The 21,985-nt window shown below is 37.0% G+C and overlaps 1 protein-coding gene across 3 annotated transcripts in view; it reads left to right on the top strand.

Moving 5' to 3' along the window:
• Window positions 1-19,554, top strand: part of EPS15 (epidermal growth factor receptor pathway substrate 15) — a 164,774-nt gene extending 145,220 nt beyond the window's left edge. For 2 of the 3 annotated variants that reach the window (XM_059922320.1, XM_059922319.1), the window contains exons 22-25: window positions 10,800-10,876; window positions 12,213-12,375; window positions 14,592-14,791; window positions 17,120-19,554. In XM_059922320.1, coding sequence (XP_059778303.1) covers window positions 10,800-10,876; window positions 12,213-12,375; window positions 14,592-14,791; window positions 17,120-17,266 — 587 coding nt within the window. In that variant the 3' untranslated portion in view covers window positions 17,267-19,554. The remainder of the gene's footprint in view (window positions 1-10,799; window positions 10,877-12,212; window positions 12,376-14,591; window positions 14,792-17,119) is intronic. The other variant, XM_059922321.1, reaches the window with a different exon arrangement.
• Window positions 19,555-21,985: the final 2,431 nt, after the last annotated feature.

Below are 21,985 nucleotides of genomic sequence, written 5' to 3'. Positions count from 1 at the left end.
TTTTTGTTTGACAAATGAAAGCTGGACTTTTTTTTTTTTTTTTTAGTTTTCATGGTTAAGTTGGTAAATATGTGTTCTCCGCCAACTTATATATAGGCTCTTAACATATTTATTTAGTTTACTTGTTCATAAACTCTCAACATCTGAAAACCACGGAGACTCAGAGAGGTGGCATGACATACCCAAGGCCACAAACACAGGACATTTACCTTCCTTACTCACACCTCTATACCCCTGTCCTTTTTCACTGGGAAATTTAGTCAGCAAAAAGATTAATCCCACAGAATAGGAAAATTGTAAGCTTTCAAAATAAATTAAAAACATAAGGGTAAATTTTTGTTATTAAAAATCAATCACTCTACACCTATCTCTAAAATATTGTAGTTATGATAGTAATAGGAGGATGTTAAATATTTTTAATATTTTGTCTCAATTATTTTAGCATTTCCTCCTGGTGATAGACACATTGCAAGACTAATAAAGAAAACTAAAGAAAGCAAATTCAGGTCACTCAGTTTCTACATATATTTTATTTTGACTTGTAAATGTTCTTTTTACGCTTCATTATAAATGAGATTAGTTCTGGTGCCAGAAAATTTTTTGCATGGAATATTTTACTAACTCCTAACTGAGAAAATGCAGAATCTTTCCAATTCTTGTTTTTTTTTTTTTTTTTTGATAATCTTCTGTTACTTGCTACCAGCTACCTGTACAAATGAAAATTGCATTGATGGTGACTATCAAGAATGTGAAGAATTCTTTTTTTTTATTTTAAAAATTTTTTGGCTGCACTGTGTGGCATGCAGGATCTTAGTTCCCTGACCAGGGATCGAACCCACACCCCCTGCAGTGGAAGCGAGGAGTCTTATTAACCTCTGGACCGCCAGGGAAGTCCCTCCAATTCTTAATTAAAGCTTTATAACATTCTGAGGATATAGAAGGGAACTCATGGTGTCCCCAGAGCATCTTTGACACCAGCATTAGTAAAATGCCAAGTAGGTCTTCGTTTTTACAGGCAGTGACTCAGGCTAAGCATGCAGATGTTCATATATTTTACAGTTCTTAGCCTCTGCTTTCTTTCATGTTTCTTCTTTAATTTTCTCCATTTCCACAAACCACAGGTCATGAATGTTTCTTCAAGGCCACTTAATTTTTGAATGGAAAAATGTGTGTGCATGAGCAGGTGTATATTTGGGTATAGTGAGTGTATATCTCTGTCTCCTCCCACCTCCTTTCTGTCCACAAGTAAAAGTGTGAAAGCTTTTTTGTAAAGTCTTTTTTGCCCCTTCCATATAAATCTAGGTGTTATTTCTCCTTTACTCTCTTTGAACTTTAACACTTACTGTGTAGCAGTTGTGTACATGTATATCACTCAGTTAAATCATGAGTTCCTTGAAGGTAGATGTTGTGTCTTATTTCCCCCTAAATCCCTAGTACCTAGGCTTGAACATAAAAGATGCTTACTAAATGTGAATAGATTAGTGGGTCAGTGAGTGAGTGAACTAATTGAAGACCAGCTTGAGAAAGTAGATCCTTTACTAATGACTGTGATTCACGTGTATCTCTTGAAGGTTTTCTGTGAGCTTGAGCTTAATTATTTTATGGATTGTGAATGGGTCATGGAGGAAAAAAAGCTTTCTTCTTCCTCCCAGGATTCTCTGGTAGACAGCTGTTCTTTGGGATTATTTGTGAGCCTTAAGGTTCCCGTTATTCCTTGTTGGTCAGCTGGTGGTACTAAGAAATGTTATGGTATCTGTTTGGAATATCCTTAGTAACTAGATGGTTTCTGTCCTTTTTATCCTTTAATATTTTCAACAAATATGAGTGTTCTTGACCTTGAGGATACAGTAGTGAAGAAAGTTCCTGTCTTTTTTAGAGCTTATGTAAACAAATATATAACATGTCAGGGATGATGATTGCTATGAATTAAATGAGGGTAAAGGGGTAAAAAGTGATATGCCTAAAATGTAGCTTTATCATTCACACCTCACAAAAAAGCATGTCAGCATAGTATGATCTCAAATATATAAGGAAAAAAATACCAGGGAAAAAAGCTGGAAAATAAGTATGCTAAGATATTGGTATGGGTTCTTTCTTTCCTTCTCTCTCTTTCTTTCTTTCCTTTCTTTTAAATTGAAGTGTAATTGACAAGCATTATGTTAATTTCAGGTGTACAACATAATGATTCAACATTTGTGTGCATTGCAAAATGATCACCTCAATAAGTCTATTTACCATCTATCACCATACAAAGTTACAAATTTTTTTCCTTGTGATGAGAACTTTTAAGATTTACTTTCTTAGCAACTTTCAAGTTTGCAATACAATATTACTAACTTTAGTCCCCATGCTGTACATTACATACCCATGACTTATTTATTTTATGACTGGCAGTTTGTGCCTCTTGACCCCTTCATCCACGTTGCCCATTCCTCAAACCCCTCTCCTCAGGATTATTTCTGCTAATCAGATTATAGATGATATTTTAAAATTATGCTTTTATGTATATCTCCAAAAAGATCATTACCTTTATTCTTGGGGAGAAGAGGGTGCTAATCAGATTACCTTTGCATTCAAAGTCTGATTCTGCTGACCCATGGCTCCTGTGTGCCTCAAGAAAAAGAAAGCCACCTACTGAGTTCCTCTCCCGGTATTTCTGGGACTCCTCAGCAGGTGTCTCAGACATAATGTGAACAAGTTCATGATCAGTGAGTCCTTCCAGTTTCTGGACAAGTCTCTGCTTCATATCAACCGTGATCAATATTTGAGAAAGTTCTTTCCAAAGTCTTATTTTCCCAATTTAGGCAAAAGTGCTTTGTCATTCATCTAGGATACGTTCCCCAGTGTTTGGACCAATGCTGAATAGATCATTTCTTATGATGAAGGACGTATAGAAAAACTCTAAGGAGACCTTCAAGATGGCGGAGGAGTAAGACATGGAGATCACCTTGCTCCCCACAAATACACCAGAAATACATCTACATGTGGAACAACTCCTACAGAACACCTACTGAACGCTGGCAGAAGACTGCAGACTTCCCAAAAGCTGTGTGGCTGACAGGGTCTTCGTGCTCCGGCCGGGTGTCAGACCTGTGCCTCTAGGTGGGAGAGCCAAGTTCAGGACATTGGTCCACCAGAGACCTCCCGGCTCCACGTAATATCAAACGGTGAAAGCTCTCCCAGAGATCTACATCTCAACACTAACACCCAGCTCCACTCAACGATCAGCAAGCTACAGTGCTGGACACCCTATGCCAAACAACTAGCAAGACAGGAACGCAACCCCACCCATTAGCCTAAAATCACAGTAAGGTCACAGACACCCAAAAACACACACTGGACATGGTCCTGCCCACCAGAAAGACAAGATCCAGCCTCATCCACCAGAACACAGGCACCAGTCCCCTCCACCAGGAAGCCTACACAACCCACTGAACCAACCTTAGCCACTGAGGGCAGACACCAAAAACAAATAGGAACTACAAACCTGCAGCCTGTGAAAAGGAGACCCCAAACACAGTAAGTTAAGCAAAATGAGAAGACAGAGAAACACACACCAGATGAAGGAGCAAGGTAAAAACCCACCAGACCAAACAAATGAAGAGCAAATAGGCAGTCTACCTGAAAAAGAATTCAGAGTAATGATAGTAAAGAGGATCCAAAATGTTGGACACAGAATGGAGAAAATAAATACAAGAAATGTTTAACAAGGACCTAGGAGAACTACAGAGCAAACAAACAATGATGAACCACAAAATAAATGAAATTAAAAATTCTCTAGAAGGAATCAATAGCAGAATAACTGAGGCAGAAGAACGGAGAAGTGACCTGGAAGATAAAATAGTGGAAGTAACTACCGTAGAGCCGAATAAAGAAAAAAGAATGAAAAGAATTGAGGACAGACTCAGAGACCTCTGGGACAACACTAAACGCACCAACGTTTGAATTATAGGGGTCCCAGAAGAAGAAGAGAAAAAGAAAGGGACTGAGAAAATATTGGACGACATTATAGTTGAAAACTTCCCTAATATGGGAAAGGCAATAGTCAGTCAAGTCCAGGAAGTGCAGAGAGTCCCACACAGGATAAATCCAAGGAGAAACATGCCAAGACACATATTAATCAAACTATCAAAAATTAAATACAAAGAAAAAATATTAAAAGCAGCAAGGGAAAAGCAACAAATAACATACAAGGGAATCCCCATAAGGTTAACAGCTGATCTTTCAGCAGAAACTCTGCAAGCCAGAAGGGAGTGGCTGGACATATTTAAAGTGATGAAAGGGAAAAAGCTACCACCAAGATTACTCTACCCAGCAAGGATCTCATTCAGATTCGACAGAGAAATTAAAACCTTTACAGACAAGCAAAAGCTAAGAGAATTCAGAACCACCAAACCAGCTTTACAACAAATGCTAAAGGAACTTCTCTAGGCAGGAAACACAAGAGAAGGAAAAGACCTACAATAACAAACCCAAACCAATTAAGAAAATGGGAATAGGAACATACATATCGATAACTACCTTAAATGTAAATGGATTAAATGGTCCAACCAAAACACATAGACTGGCTGAATGGATACAAAAACAAGACCCGTATATATGCTGTCTACAAGAGACCCACTTCAGACCTAGGGACACATACAGACTGAAAGTGAGGGGATGGGAAAAGATATTCCATGCAAATGGAAATCAGAAGAAAGCTGGAGTAGCAATTCTCATATCAGACAAAATAGACTTTAAAAGAAAGACTAGTACAAGAGACAAAGAAGGACACTACCTAATGATCAAGGGATCAATCCAAGAAGAAGATATAACAATTGTAAATATTTATGCACCCAACGTAGGAGCACCACAATACATAAGGCAAATGCTAACAGCCATAAAAGGGGAAATCGACAGTAACACAATCATAGTAGGGGACTTTAACACCCCACTTTCACCAATGGACAGATCATCCAATATGAAATTAAATAAGGAAACACAAGCTTTAAATGACACATTAGACAAGATGGACTTAACTGATATTTATAGGACATTCCATCCAAAAACAACAGAATACACTTTCTTCTCAAGTGATCATGGAACATTCTCCAGGATAGATCATATCATAGGTCACAAATCAAACCTGGTAAATTTAAGAAAATTGAAATTGTATCAAGTATCTTTTCTGACCACAACGCTGTGAGACTAGTTATCAATTACAGGAAAAAGTCTGTAAAAAATACAAGCACATGGAGGCTAAACAATACGCTACTAAATAACCAAGAGTTCACTGAAGAAATCAAAGAGGAAATCAAAAAATACCTACAAACGAATGACAATGAAAACACGACGACCCAAAACCTATGGAATGCAGCAAAAGCAGTTCTAAGAGGAAAGTTTATAGCAGTACAATCCTACCTCAAGAAAAAAGAAGCATCTCAATTAAACAACCTAACCTTACACCTAAAGCAATTAGAGAAAGAAGAACACAAAAACCCCTAAGTTATCAGAAGGAAAGAAATCATAAAGATCAGATCAGAAATAAATGAAAAAGAAATGAAGGAAACAATAGCAAAGATCAATAAAACTAAAAGTTGGTTCTTTGAGAAGATAAACAAAATTGATAAACCATTAGCCAGACTCGTCAAGAAAAAAAGGGAGAAGACTCAAATCAATAGAATTACAAACAAAAAGGAGAAGTAACAACTGACACTGCAGAAGAAATACAAAGGATCATGAGAGATTACTACAAGCAACTCTATGCCAATAAAATGGACAACCTGGAAGAAATGGACAAATTCTTAGAAAAGCACAACCTTCCGAGACTGAACCAGGAAGAAATAGAAAATATAAACAGACTAATCACAAGCACTGAAATTGAGACTGTGATTAAAACTCTTCCAAGAAACAAAAGCCCAGTACCAGATGGCTCCACAGGCGAATTCTATCAAACATTTAGAGAAGAGGTAACACCTATCCTTCTCAAACTCTTCCAAAATATTGCAGAGGTAAGAACACTCCCAAACTCATTCTATGGGGCCACCATCACCATGATATCAAAACCAGACAAAGATGTCTCAAAGAAAGAAAGCTACAGGCCAATATCACTGATGAACATAGATGCAAAACTCCTCAACAAAATACTAGCAAACAGAATCCAACAACACGTTAAAAGGATCATACACCATGATCAAGTGGGGTTTATCACAGGAATGCAAGGATTCTTCAATATACGCAAATCAATCAGTGTGATAAACCATATTAACAAATTGAAGGAGAAATACCATATGATCATCTCAATACATGCAGAAAAAGCTTTTGACAAAATTCAACACCCATTTATGATAAAAACCCTCCAGAAAGTAGGCATAGAGGGAACTTAGCTCAACATCATAAAGGCCATATATGACAAACCCACAGACAACATCGTTCTCAATGGTGAAAAACTGAAACCATTTCCTCTAAGTACAGGAACAAGACAAAGTTGTCCACTCTCACCACTATTATTCAACGTAGTTTTGGGAGTTTTAGCCACGGCAATCAGAGAAGAAAAAGAAATAAAAGGAATCCAAATCAGAAAAGAAGAAGTAAAGCTGTCACTGTTTGCAGATGACATGATACTATACATAGAGAATCCTAAAGACGCTACCAGAAAACTACTAGAGCTAATCACTGAATGTGGTAAAGTAGCAGGATACAAAATTAACACACAGAAATCTCTTGCATTCCTATACACTAATGATGAAAAATCTGAAAGCGAAATTGAGGAAACACTCCCATTTACCATTGCAACAAAAAGAATAAAATACCTAGGAATAAACCTACCTTAGGAGTCAAAAGACCTGTATGCAGAAAACTATAAGACACTAATGAAAGAAATTAAAGATGATACAAACAGATGGAGAGAGAATACCATGTTCTTGGATTGGAAGAATCAACATTGTGAAAATAACTGTACTGTCCAAAGCAATCTAGAGATTCAGTGCAATCCCTATGAAACTACCAATGGCATTTTTCACAGAACTAGAACAAAAAATTTCACAATTTGTATGGAAACACAAAAGACTCCGAATAACCAAAGCAATCTTGAGAAAGAAAAACGGAGCTGGAGGAATCAGGCTCCCAGACTTCAGACTATACTATAAAGCTACAGTAATCAAGACAGTATGGTACTGGCACAAAAACAGAAATATAGATCAATGGAACAGGATAGAAAGCCCAGAGATAAACCCACGCACATATGGTCACCTTATTTTTGATAAAGGAGGCAAGAATATACAATGGAGAAAAGACAGCCTCTTTGATAAGTGGTGCTGGGAAAACTGGACAGCTACATGTAAAAGTATGAAATTAGAACACTCCCTAACACCATACACAAAAATAAACTCAAAATGGATTGAAGACCTAAATGTAAGGCCAGACACTATAAAACTTTTAGAGGAAAACATAGGCAGAACACTCTATGACATAAATCACAGCAAGATCCTTTTTGACCCACCTCCTAGAGAAATGGAAATAAAAAGAAATATAAACAAATGGGACCTAATGAAACTTAAAAGCTTTTGCACAGCAAAGGAAATCATAAACAAGATGAAAAAACAACCCTCAGAATGGGAGAAAATGTTTGCAAACGAATCAACGGACAAAGGATTAATCTTCAAAATATACAAGCAGCTCATGCAGCTCAATATCAAAAAAACAAACAACCCAATCCAAAAATGGGCAGAAGACCTAAATAGACATTTCTCCAAAGAAGATATACAGGTTGCCAGCAAACACATGAAAGGATGTTCAACATCAGTAATCATTAGAGAAATGCAAATCAAAATTGCAATGAGGTATCACCTCACACCAGTCAGAATGGCCATCATCAAAAAATCTACAAACAATAAATGCTGGAGAGGGTGTGGAGAAAAGGGCACTGTCTTGCACTGTTGGTGGGAATGTAAATTGATACAGCCACTATGGAGAACAGTATGGAGGTTCCTTAAAAAACTAAAAATAGAACTACCATACGACCCAGCAGTCCCACTACTGGGCATATACCCTGAGAAAACCATAATTCAAAAAGAGTCAGGTACCACAATGTTCTTTGCAGCTCTATGTACAGTAACCAGGACATGGAAGCAACCTAAGTGTCCATTGACAGATGAATGGATAAAGAAGGTGTGGCACATATATACAATGGAATATTACTCAGCTATAAAAAGAAATGAAATTGAGTTATTTGTAGTGAGGTGGATGGACCTAGAGTCTGTCATACAGAGTGAAGTAAGTCAAAAAGAGAAAAACAAATACTGTATGCTAACACATTTATGTGGAATCTAAAAAAAAAAAAAAGGTTCTGAAGAACCTAAGGGCAGGACAGGAATAAAGATGCAGACATAGAGAATGGACTTGAGGACACGGGGAGGGGGAAGGGTAAGCTGGGACAAAGTGAGAGTGGCATGGACATACATATACTACCAAATGTAAAATAGATAGCTAGTGGGAAGCAGCCACATAGCACAGGGAGATGAGCTTTGTGACCACCTAGAGGGGTGGGATAGGGAGGGTGGGAGGGAGACGCACGAGCGAGGAGATACGGGGATATATGTATATGTATAGCTGATTCACTTTGTCATAAAGCAGAAACTAACACACCATCGTAAAGCAATTATACTCCAATAAAGATGTTTAAAAAAAAACTCCAGGGCTTCCCTGGTGGCGCAGTGGTTGAGAATCTGCCTGCCAATGCAGGGGACACGGGTTCGAGCCCTGGTCTGGGAAGATGCCACATGCCACGGAGCAACTGGGCCCGTGAGCCACAATTACTGAGCCTGCGCAGCTGGAGCCTGTGCTCCGCAACAAGAGAGGCCGCGATGGTGAGAGGCCCGTGCACCGCGATGAAGAGTGGTCCCCACTTGCTGCAACTAGAGAAAGCCCTCGCACAGAAACAAAGACTCAACACAGTCATAAATAAATAAATAAATAAATAAATAAATAATTTAAAAAAAGAAAAAAAAAAAAAAACAAAACTCCAGTAACCTACATATAGCATATTCTTCATATACAAGTGTCATGTTTTTTATTAATGTCTTTCACAATGTACACTTCATAGTATTTCAGTCAAACCTGACCTAACTCAGCAGTGTTGTCACATGTATTATGACTGCTTGTAAAAGCTGTGGTACCATGGCAGAGCAAAAGCATGAAGCAGATTTTTCAGTCCGTCAAGTGAAATGAGCCCAACTCCTTTTCCATCGTTACCCTTATACCAATCAGGAGAGCGTCTGCATCCTGCTCAGGCTGTACCTCAGCTGCCACTGCATCAGGAATTACAGGAAGAGGAGGAGAAAGAAGGGAAAGCCTGAAACAGCACCCGTGACTAGGCCGGGCCTGAGGCTGTGGGACGCAGCAGATATGTAGTAATACAAAACCATCTTTTATGGCTAAAGCTGTAGGATTTCCTGTAACTCTGGACTCTCAACATCCTCTTCAGGTTCAGAGTTATTGGTGTGTCCCTAAAGGACTGATTTTCTCTGTGCTTCTACCCACCTCATGACTGGCTTGGTGACAAGACAAAGATAATGTATATCTTCCTTGCCCCTCTTCTGTTTATGTCGATCGTGTACTCACTGTTAGAGGTAAGGGCACACTTTACACATTTAAATGAGTGGGTGAGCACACTTTGTCCTAAAACTGATTTGATGTAAAGATGAGTTAAGGAAGAACAAGGAGCATTTTTCTGTGCCTCTTTCCTCTGTCTTACCCTCACTTTTGAGATTCACTTTCTTCTTCCTTTGTTTCTTTCTGCTTTCTTATATCAAGCAGCAATTCCTATAAATATTCTTTGACCTTATTGGTAGCCTTTATGCCTGAACAGACAAAGCCTATCTCAAAGTCAGTCAGTTTGTTCCAGCTGAAAATGTTAATCTGTTTGTTAAGTGCACTGTGATGGAACAGATAACTTCTCATGCCTGTGGAGCAGGGATTAAATACTGCTTTTGCAATTACTGTTCCTCTGCCTGGAATAGATTTCTTTCCCCCACCTCCATCTATTCAGCAGACTCCATCCCTTATTTAAAAGACCTAGGTCAAATGTAATGGCCTATTTGATGCTTTTCCCGATTCTCCCAGTTAATGGCTTCTATGACAGGTTTTTTATACCTCTCTAATAGCTCATTTAAGATTATTTTATTATTGTTTGTGTATATGTCTGTCACTATACTATGAGCTTTTCAGACGTAGGAACTCTATCTTCTTATTTTCTTCAATTTTATATATGGCCAATGAATCTTTTTTGACCATTCGTTCTTTATTGGATAAGTGTTATTCCTTGTTTTTAAGGACCTTACAATCTAGTAGGGGTGATGTATCAATCACAGATAACCATAATACAAACTAGAATGCTGTCAGTGCCACAAAGAAGGAAGAAATCACTTCTTGCTGTGTGAATTAGAGACACCTAGGTTATTCTAGGCTTTGTGGATATGGTAGTATTTGAAATGGACCTTGAAGGGTGTGTGTGAAATGTGGAATTAATGGTGTGTAGTTTTTTTTACTTCATGATGTCTTTATTAGAAATAGTTTAAGCACATGGGAGCTATATTATTTGACGTGTATTCCAAAGCCTTAAACACTTTACCTAGAGTTAGTTCACCTGTTTTTGATTCTTAAGTCATTCATCAGTGTGCTAAACTGTCTTTGTGGACTTAAATTCAGGGACTAATATTTGGGATTAGATATTTTTCATTTGTGAATGTTGCTAACCAAAAGAGGACATGAAATTTGATGTCTTTCTGTCCTATTGCATTGATTTTCTTTATTCATTTTAGCCACAGACCCCTTTGCTTCTGTTTTTGGAAATGAATCATTTGAAGATGGATTTGCTGACTTCAGCACATTGTCAAAGGTAATCTGCAGTAATTAGTAGGAAAGTAAAATATACTGTGTTTCCACCAAAGGAGTGATCCTTCCTTTCGATTTTATAACCTGACCCTCACAGAGATTGCAACTTGATTTCAGTAAGGCACAGCAAACATTGATTTCAGACAGAAATGAAATATAAGATGTAATCAAAGTAGACATTTCTGTGCACAGAGACAATGGTGATGGTACAGATAATTATAATTTTCTACTGGCACGTTTGCTCAACAACTTTAAGAGTCTTCTGTCTCTTTAAACATGTTTCTTCCAATTGAACTACATTTTTCCCCTGTTGACTGTCTGGGTCAATAGCTGTAAAATCTGGGCATTCATTCCATCCTCTCTGTACTGGTTGCTTGATTTTATGTTCTGAGACTGTTAAGGTTAGTATTAAGATAATTAATAGCCCAGCACTATATGTCCATTACCTATTTTCCAATGTAGCCCTAGGATTGATTCAGGCCAAAGGAGTAAAATTAGAGTATATGTCACATTGTCTCTATCATTGGTTCTCAACTGGGTGTTATTCCCCCCACCCCCACCCCTCAGGAAACATTTGGCAATGTCTAGAGACATTTTCGGTTGTCACAGCTGAGGAGGAGGGCTGTTCATATCTAGTGGATAGAGACCAGGGATGTTGTGCAACACCCTGCAACACCCTGTCCAGCGCCACAACACAGAGCTATATCCAGCCCAAAGTGTCAGCGTGCTTCTTTAGAGAAACACTGGCCTAAAGTGTAATATCCGATTCATTACAGAAAAGTGAATCTTTCATTACTCCATGTATTAGAGAGGCCAGGTCTTCAGACCCACAATAAGACTTATGCCATGGGATCAGTTTGCTTTAAAAAAAAATTGACTTTCAGGTTGTCTTTAATGTTTTTTAAGATGCCATTTTCTTTGACTTTAGTATTAAATCTTTCCTATATTTAAGTGCATTGGCAAGTGTGGAATAGGTATTTTTTCCTTTATCATTTGGATCAGATATTCACTTGAGGAAAAATATATTAGTCCCTTTATAAAGGGCCTCAGTGGTTTTGTATCACCTGAATCTTGATAAACCTTTAATCCAGAGTTGGCTTGTTTTGGCATGATCTGTTGCTCTTAATAAGTAGTGATGTTATTATCACTACTCATATAGAACAGTTAAAAAACTTTTTCCATTTTGGTTCTGAATGCAAAGGTTAAAATGTTAGTGCTCTCAGAATTGAAATCAATAAAGCTGCGTAATACTGAAGATCACTCTTCCAAATCCTCCATTACCACGTACAGTTTGGTTGGCATAGTATATATAATCATGAGTAATTTCTTTTCAAACAAAGGTCAACAATGAAGATCCTTTTAGTTCAGCTACATCAAGCTCCATCAGCAATACGGTCATTACAAAAAATATGCTTGAGGAAACATCCATCAAAAATGAAGGTGTACCCCCAGCACTGCCACCAAAGATTGGAACTCCAACAAGACCCTGCCCACCACCACCTGGTATGAGAGTTGATACCTTTCCTAAATCAACTACTTCCTTTTTCTTTCTGAAAAGTATTGTGTGGGCCTTATTTGTAGACTTTATATAAAGGGCCTTAAACAAAACAAGTCTGAAAACACAGCAGAAGCCTGCTGCTATCATCTGTTCTGACCTTAATGCAGAATTACAGATATGTGCCTAAGAAGCCAGCCTGTGTAACTGTCATGAACTATTTTTCTAGCAAGAGCTAATTTCTCTTTAAATCATTTTAGAGAGGCAGTAAATGAAAAAAGGAGAGTACCAACGAAATCTCTTACTTTTTGGAAGCTCATTGATTACCATTTGAACAACAGTTTCCTGCGCTTTGGTATTTTAATAAATTTCTATAAGCGAAGATTAATTCTAAGTCCCTTTCTTTTTCCTGCTAAATGTGAAGTCTTCCTTAAGTCCTTTAATGTGAGAATATATGGCCTTTTTGGTATCCGGAATTCAGCTTTTTGGTATCAGAATTTTAAAAGAAAGTATTGTTTTTCTTGGAGGAAAATATTATTTTACTTGACTTAATAAGAGACTCCTTTATTTTATAAAAGTGATGTTTTTGGTCTAGAAACAAATTCTTACTATTCTTATTTTTTTTGTTTTGTTTAGCACTATAGAAAAGAAAGGGGTTTTGTTTGTTTGTTTTTGATGAAGATAATAAAGTTCATGAGAAGTGGTAAAAAGGCAATCCCCTGAATAGTTGTAGTGCTACTTGTGAGAAGACGCATCTGGTACATTATTGTTTTAATCATATATCATTCCGTGTTAAATTTTCAGCCTCAGTAGTTCTAGAATATTATTCTTGCCTTTTCATAACAGCCTCCCTATGGTATTTCTTGGGCAGATTTTTTTTTTTTCTTCTTTGATTTAAAGAATTGCAAATAAAATTGTTAATACCCAACTACCTGTTGAAAAATCAGGTGATCAAGTTATTTTTATCTTTTAAGGAAAAGTAGCCTGTATCATATATCACTAGAGAGTAAGGTTGTCAGAATATATTTTAAAAAAATGATAGTTAATTTGCTCATTTAAGTTTTATACCGGTAAGGTGCCAATAGTGAGGTTATTTTTAAAATCCTAAGTAAACTAATATACTAGTGCTGTAACTAAATCTAAGACTTCAGCAAAGTGAGTATATATCACTGTAGAAAAATCAAGGAAAGAAGGATGGTTTGTTGAACTGCAGCTTAAAGATCTGGGTTCTAATTCTGGATATTCTCTGATTAGCTCTGTGATCTTGAGTGTGTAACTTCATATGTCTGAACCTCAGCTATCTGAGCTATTAGATGGTGGCATTAATTCTAATGTTGCCTACCTTCACAGGATTGTGGAAGGATCCTTTGAGATATGAGATGTGAACACCTTTTGTAAGCTGCTACAGTGCCAGAAAGAATCTGTTGTTATGATTGCTTTTACCAGCTTAACACATCTTTAGGAAAATCTATACACTTGAGGATATTTTAACACCTGTTCTTATTATCCTTTCTTCAGGAAGTACTGAGTTTAAGTCTTTAAAATTAGAAAACTTGTTTGAAAATGGTGCTGAATTAATGAGCAACAGTATGCTGTTTGGTAAAAGATTTAGTTGATCAGCAGCCACAAAGATTTAGGGCCTGGGCTTCAAAGCATTCTCTTTATTCTTCAGTTTGAAATATTGTAATAGCAAGAAAAAGGTGGGCTTTACCAAGGTAGTTTTTAATTTCATGCTCCCAGGTGTTACATATAGATCCAGAGAAAAATCAGAAGAATATTAACATTTTTCAAAGCTCATTTGCCCTTCCTGCCACTAGTGGATAACTGTATCAGGCAGAGGTTATCACAGCAGAGGCCATTTTTGTCATTATTCTTTGTCATTCTCCTGCTGTTTTGTCCATTCCTCTCTCTTTTCTTGGGGACATGCTGCTTTGGAGAAGAGAAGGTCAACTCTCTGGGCAGATAAGATTCCCGGCCCATTTCCCCCCTTCTTTGCTATTTTTCCATTTAGCTACATAGAGCTAGAATGTATTTGAGAGGTTGTGTGTGAAGATTTGAGGACAGAGTGTTGGTTGTGATAGTTTAAGACCATATTAAGAATGTGTTTGAGGTACTGACCCCCATTCCCCACCCCCAGCTCTTTAATGCTCCCTGTGTTCATGTTCTTGTGTGTTTGTGTTTGCCATATTTGCTGGTTGAGTTAATTGTAATGATTTTGATCCAGGGAAAAGACCCATCAACAAATTGGATTCTTCTGATCCCTTTAAACTGAATGATCCATTTCAGCCTTTCCCAGGCAATGATAGCCCCAAAGAAAAAGATCCTGATATGTTTTGTGATCCATTCACTTCTTCTTCTTCTTCTACTACTACTACCACTACCAATAAAGAGGCTGACCCCAGCAATTTTGCTAACTTCAGTGCTGTAAGTACTGTGAATGGGCTGTTTGGGGGAAAATCTTTCCATTTACAGTTTAAAGAGTTTTCAAAGATTATTTTGGAGTCTGCCAAATTTGCATTATTTCAACTAAATTTACCAACATGTTAAAAATGACCTTTATTCTTCCCCCAACCAAAAAAATCTCTGTTTGATTCTGTTTGCTGGTTCTAAAAGTACTTCATTGCTCAGATGATTTTTGTAGTCTTAATTCTTGGGATATATACCAGTTGTTTTGCAAAACCCTTCTCTTGATCTTGGTAAACAATATAAATAAAATTCTGACAGGTATTATTTTGCAAATTGTTATGGATGATGGGCCATTAGAGAGTCATTTGCTGTCTGCCCTCTGGATGAATAATGCCAATAATGAGTTTGTGTATTTGTAACTGTGTTTGTGTGTTTGCGTATAAAGCCTTGATGATTTCTGGAGACCAGTCAACAACTATGAGAGGATAGGGCCAGGAATTCTTTGAATTGAAAATAAAACTCTGGTTTCATATAATAGTGTTCCTAACAAGTAAATGTTGGTTTTATTAAATAAATATGATTGTTAAGAGCTAAACAGTCTTTAATTATTTGGGGGGCTCTAATTCACTAGCATTCCATATTTACTCTGCATCCTCCCAGAGCTGACTAACATAGGCTGGCCAGTAAAGACAATCGAAGAATGCTGTGACAAGACCATAGGCAGGGTCTATAAGATCACAGAAATGGGACAACCAACTTGAAGTGTCACTCTGGAGGGACATTAAGCAATGACATGTATTCCATCATTATTTAGATAAAAACAAGGCTTTTTTTAAAATTCTTAGAATAACTAACAGTGTTTCATTTTCCCAGATGTTTTTTCAGGTAAAATGACCTTCCTTATCGCTGTCTATTTTATAACAGAGTAATTTTCCTCTACTTAATACCTTAAGCACTTGAGATGATTTAGAAATAAGAGATCTAGTGGCCAGGTGACTCTGACCACAATCTGCCTAATGTCTCCCTCAGTGTAGCATTGGGTCCCTCAACCCGTCACTTTATCCCTGCAGCCATTTCTAGTTAGAAAGGAGGTAGGCAGGAATCTGTATGCAACTAAGGCAGACAGAATTAGTCTCAGCTACCCAGCTTTTGAATCTGTACTCTTAAGTTTCAGTGGCTTCCTCTGAATGTAAAGGAGCAGAATAGGAATCAGTATTTTGAATACTGGAAAACGGAGAGTGTCAGAATTATACTGCCTTTTATTAGACGGAATTTGAGTTGTTTCAAGCAGAGAATCCAGAATTGCTCTTCTTAGTATAATCCTCTTAATATAAAATAACCTTCTGGCAGTTTGTGGCATTTAATATCTTAAATATGATTTCAGCAAGTCAAAACCTGGTTGGAATGAGTCTTGAACAATAGCTAAGGCATTTTGCTTATTTCATATTCCAGAATCTCAGTATAGTATAATATTAAACAGCTCATAATAAAGATGTCTTCTTTTTTTAATTATGAAAGATTTGTTAAGTGTCATAAGTTTCAAAGTCCCTCTAATTCCCTAGGGAAAAGGCTACCATTTTCAAAAAGCCTGACAGTTTCTTTCACTTCATCCTATTATGGTATTCATCCTATTATGGTATTCCTCTATATGACAGGACTTGAAACCAGGTAGAATTTTTTTATTTAGTATCTGCCACGGTTGCTCTTTTGGGTAGATAAGTGTATTTCCTTGACTTAATAATTACCAGCATTAAGGTTTTATTTAGACTAGGTCAAAAAGTTCTCAATGTCTACTGAATTCTTTATAATGCATTAAAAAAATCGATTAGGTTCACATCTTATTTAGTATATCCAGTACTCTTATTTTATGTATGACAAAATTTATGTATGTATAGATATTCTTCTTCATAATTTTTCTGTACCTGAAGGGCTAGGATAAGGTAGGAAATCACCAGTGGGATTAAGTTGAAAATGATTTATCATGTGAGGATGCTTACTGAAGTTGAAGTAGTAAATGTTTCACATTAGATAAAAATGCTAGCCCTCTCCTGTTTTTAAATCTCCTGATTCACCTTAAGAACTTCCACTTTTTAAAAAAATGATGTTTTAATGTTCAGTTTTATAGACTATCTGTAGACTGCATTAATTTTTAAGATTAAATCATATTTTAATAACTGATTAAATGTGTTTTCAGAAAAAAAAATTAACAAGTAACAGGGCTATTTACAGAGTCCTTCAGAAGGTGAAACAAATAGTTAAATATCATTTCGTAAAAGTTCTTTTTCCTTCTTGTGTTTGTTCTGCTCATGAATTTATTCGTTTGTTCATTTGTCTTTTAAATGGCAGTATCCCTCTGAAGAAGATATGATTGAGTGGGCCAAGAGGGAAAGTGAGAGAGAGGAAGAGCAGAGGCTCGCCCGACTGAATCAGCAAGAGCAAGAAGACTTAGAACTGGCTATTGCACTCAGCAAATCTGAAATATCAGAAGCATGAAGAATTTTCCTGTTCTTTGTCAATCACACAATACTCTTCTTCCTGAATACTGAAGCTATTTACAGTGTGTATCAAAACTAGCTATGAGCATGGGAATACAAAAGGTTTGAGATTCCTGTAAATGTGACAAAAGTTTTTGTTTTTTTTAAACTCCATTTCAGATTTGTCCTTTTTTTCCCCCTGTAAAAGCGGTAACCCAGATAACTTCACCTAGGCCCCCGTTCTGGTGTGCATTTAGTGTGAGCTTTTGCCTGCTTGTGCTACTTTTACTTGGAAAGCTAGAGCACCCAAGCTTCTGCCTTCTGGAATATAGAGAAGTAGTTCCATCCCTTTGCTACCCTTGTTCTGTAGTTACTCTGATGATAGCCAGTGGGGTTCTTAAAGTTGGCAGTATTCTCCCCTAATTTAAATGGTTGAAAGAGGGGAAGGGAAAGAACATCCTATTTCTTTTATGATAGAGCAAATTGGCTAGTTTAAAGTACGTGTTTGTATTTCCTTATAATCAAAATACTGTTCAGTTTGTTTTTTATAGACAAGAAAAAATATTTTGCATAAATTGACTCCACTATCGAAAAAGGGATGCTTTAGATTGAACCATTATAGCTTCAGACTCAATCTTTTCCTAAATAAAAACTTTAAAGCCTCATGTGTGAAATATATTTAAAATTTTCTTCTCTGGATTTAGGGAATTTTAGATAAACACATACCTGTCCATAATTTTAAGCACTGGAGAGTGGAGAAAAATTACCACTTAAAATATACCCATCAATATAAGGTAAGCAAAAATCTTAACCTGGCAGCCATTTTGCCACTGCCATGGCACTGTTGTCCTCTTTAGTTCATGGTAGGTTTATTTTTCTACTTTTGCAGAAGAAACTTTAGCAAGCTAGAACTGGAAGGTACTTTAACTTTTTGTATACATATATATATTTTTTTTCTTTAATGAAGGTTCAGTTACTTGAAATGTAAAAACATTCACTGAATACAACTGAAAAAAGTGACATGTATTAAATCATATTATTGCTTTTTGTCCATTTTTGTGGATTAAAATAGTTTATTCTCTTTGCGTTTTTCACCTACAAAACTGGCAGGCTAGCAAAAAAATTTTTTGTTTTTTTTAATTGGGAGAGAAGAGACCTGCCAAATTATCGAAGCTCTTTATGTGTTAAAAGCCTATCTCCTGTAAAATTGACCTAGCAGACAAGCTGAATTTAAAATGGACTGTGAAGTAGGCTGTAAATTGTAATCTTAATTTTTTTTAACATGAGTCAGTGATTTAGATAATGTATTGAAAACCAAGATAAAGGAAAATGCACCTAAAAACTAATTAAATATCTCTATGGTTACCAAGTCAAGGTGGTATTGATCTGTGTTAATCAGAGTAACTTGCTGCCTAACCTATGAATAAATTCCAAAATGTCCAGTTCATTTCATCTTGAAATGGTGCTTTTTTTCTCTCCACACACAATTGGATTGCTGCAGTTTAAAACAAATTTGAACCACTTTCTTGCACTGCTAGCTTTTTTCTACTTTTATAGATTAAAACATTTCAGCATAAAAGTCATACATATGAAGCAAGGGCTGAATCATAATCACAAGGGTTTAATTTTGATAAACTAATCCAGTTATAAGGATATACTGCAAAAGTTGATTGAGAAGGTAGTATTGGGAGTTGCGAATGGTAGTGAGTTTTGGGTTTTTTTCTTCCCCTTACACTTTAGGAAAAAGGTAAGTTGACTTGAACAACCTTCTTTTGCACTGGGAAAATGAACAGATGTTTGAAATGGTTTTAAAATATTTTTTTTAATTAAAAGAACATTCTGGAAAGTACCAAATATCTGTAACTTATAAACACCAACTTTCGATGTAATAAGTGTACCTTAATCTTACGTGTGTTTAACTGGATTACATAGATTCTTATCTTTTATTAAAATATGTATACTCAGTGGACCAATATAATATTAAAGTATGTATATATTATATAAATATATATATATATATATCTAAATCTCCATGCTCAATTGTGTAGGATGAATGTCTTAGAGTCATTTATGATTATATTTTATGTTGTTGACTCTGGCTCCAGAGCCTGTGCTTGAAAAGGACAGATAAGTATTCCTGAGAGCTAAGTGGCACTACTTACGAAGCTTTAACCATCGTCTACCTACTTGTTCAGGTTTATTTGAGTTCTCTTTAGAGAATTTTCTCTTATGTTTCAAACTTCTAAACTGTAGCCTGTAATTATGAGAACAATAAACTTTAAGTTATAATAAACCATACTATCCATACATCCTATCTGAAATGGAGTTTTGCACGGTTCTCTGTTATGTCCATGCTGTGTCCAAGGAGGGGTAGGCATACAGTCAGCACAGATTAATATGTGTAAAGTGCTTGAGACAGTACCTGGTATAGAATAAAATACTCAATAAATGTTAACTATTTTTTAGTTGACATGTCCTGTTTTTTTGAAAGAAAGATAGGAAACGGGTATGCATAGAGACAGTGCCTGAAACGTGGGTGGTGTGTATATATTCGTTGAACGAGGATTTGTGACATGGACCCTAGGAGGGCACTGTGATGTGAAAAATTCAGACAACCCTGGTCTGTCATTTTTAGGAAAGATGACTTTGACAAAGTTACTTAGCCTCCCTGAGCCTCATTGTCCTCTTCTAATGAACATCATAATACCCAACTCACAGGATTGTTCTGAATGATTTGAGTTTGACAGCTTTTTAATATTATTTATTTTAATCAAACAAATGTAGCCATGTTATTATTAATAGTGAAAATAGCTATTGGTTATTGAATGCACTATACTAAGCACTTTATGTGTGTCTTCTTGTTTAATCTTCACAGAAGCCCTAAGTGGTACTATTATTATCACCTGTTTTAGAAATAGGAAAAATGAGGCTCAAAAAAGTTAAAATAATATGCTTCAGATAATACTGCTAATAAGTAGATGAGCCAGGAATTGAACTCTGGTCTCTCTGATTCTAAAACATGATACTCTTTCCAGTTTACCGTGCTTTGTCTCCTTTTGTGTGAAAAAAATATTGCCTATAGGAAATGCTAGGAACAGGGCATGATAAATAACAACAGATAACATATATTGAGCTTCAGGCAGAATCCTTAGTGCTTTACGTATATTATTTCATTTAATCCTTAGAAAAGTAACCCTGCAATGTATAGGTACTATTTTTGTCTCCATTTTACAGAGGAGGTGCCCTAATTAGGCCACAGTTATGTAGCTAGTAAGTGACAGAGCTGGAATTTGAACCCAGGAGACTGGCTCTACTGTTTTGACCACTGCTCTCTATTCCTGTTAAAGGTGAGAAGCCAGAGGAGAACTGTCATAAATAGAATAATCCATGTAATCTCTGCTCTTGAGGATTAATGAAATAAACCTACTACATAGCACATGGCATCTTATAAAACATTTCCTAATTCATTTTCATATTTAATCTTTCCCAGGATTTAGAACAGTTTTGTTTGTTTTTTTTTCTTAAATTAATGCTTTTATTTATTTATTTATTTATGTATGTATGTATTTTTGGCTGTGTTGGGTCTTCGTTTCTGTGCGAGGGCTTTCTCTAGTTGCGGCGAGCGGGGGCCACTCTTCGTCGCGGTGCGCGGGCCTCTCACTATCGCGGCCTCTCTTGTTGCGGAGCACAGGCTCCAGACGCGCAGGCTCAGTAGTTGTGGCTCACGGGCCTAGTTGCTCCGCGGCATGTGGGATCTTCCCAGAGCAGGGCTCGAACCCGTGTCCCCTGCATTGGCAGGCAGATCTCAACCACTGCGCCACCAGGGAAGCCCTAGAACAGTTTTTGACACATGAAAGCACTTAACCATTGTAAGTTATCAATATTATGATAAATGATAAATTGGAACTTAGGGGAGATAGCCAACCTTTCTTTTATTAAAGAAATACAAATTGTAAAACCACAAAAGCTGGCAAAAACAAAAAATAATTTATTAGTGCTGGCAAAGCTCTGGAAAGAATACATGAAAAGGCAGGCAAAGAGGAGATTTTGGAGAGTTTGCCACACAGACGGAGGGACAGGGCGTTCTAGGCAGAGGCCATGGTTCTATAAAGAAAAAGTGGTAGGACACGACATACGTGTGCTAGCACAAGACATAGCGTGCTAGCACACAGCAAGTATTGAAGTAGTTCAGTGTAACTAGAGTAGGTTTGTGGGCAAAAGAGTGAAGTATTTGTGTTTGTGTGTAAGAAAGGTCTCACTGGTAGTGATTTGGAGGATTGCTTTAGAAGGAAACCAGGTAAGGCAGGGAGAGCAGGTGAAGGCTGATGGAGTCATTCAGGTGAGATGATAGGTACCTAAAACATGGCTGTGGCTGAGGCCCGAGAAAAGGGGATTGATTGAAGAGAATCATCAGGCCTTAGAGTCTGATTAGATATGGGTGGTGAGGGGAAGGGAGTGGTTGCAAACTTCAGCAAGCATCAGGATCACCTGGAGGGCTTGTTAAAGTACAGATTGTGGACCCCATCCCCAAAGTTTGTGATTTCAGTAGGTCTAGAGTGGGACCTAAGAATCTGAATTTCTGACAAGTTCCCAGATGATGCTGAAGTTGCTGGCCCAGGGACCTCGCTTTGAGAACCACTAGAACAGAGACTGGCTTCCAGGTCTCTCTGTTCTCCTGCACGTCTTATTAGATGTACTCATTTAGTTTGCAGTGCTGTTGCACCTTGTCATTCTGTAC

Source organism: Balaenoptera ricei, chromosome 1 (genome assembly GCF_028023285.1).
Source record: "Balaenoptera ricei isolate mBalRic1 chromosome 1, mBalRic1.hap2, whole genome shotgun sequence".
NCBI lineage: Eukaryota > Metazoa > Chordata > Mammalia > Artiodactyla > Balaenopteridae > Balaenoptera > Balaenoptera ricei.
Note: the sequence above shows the minus strand (reverse complement) of the source record. Positions and strands in the feature narration are given on the sequence as shown.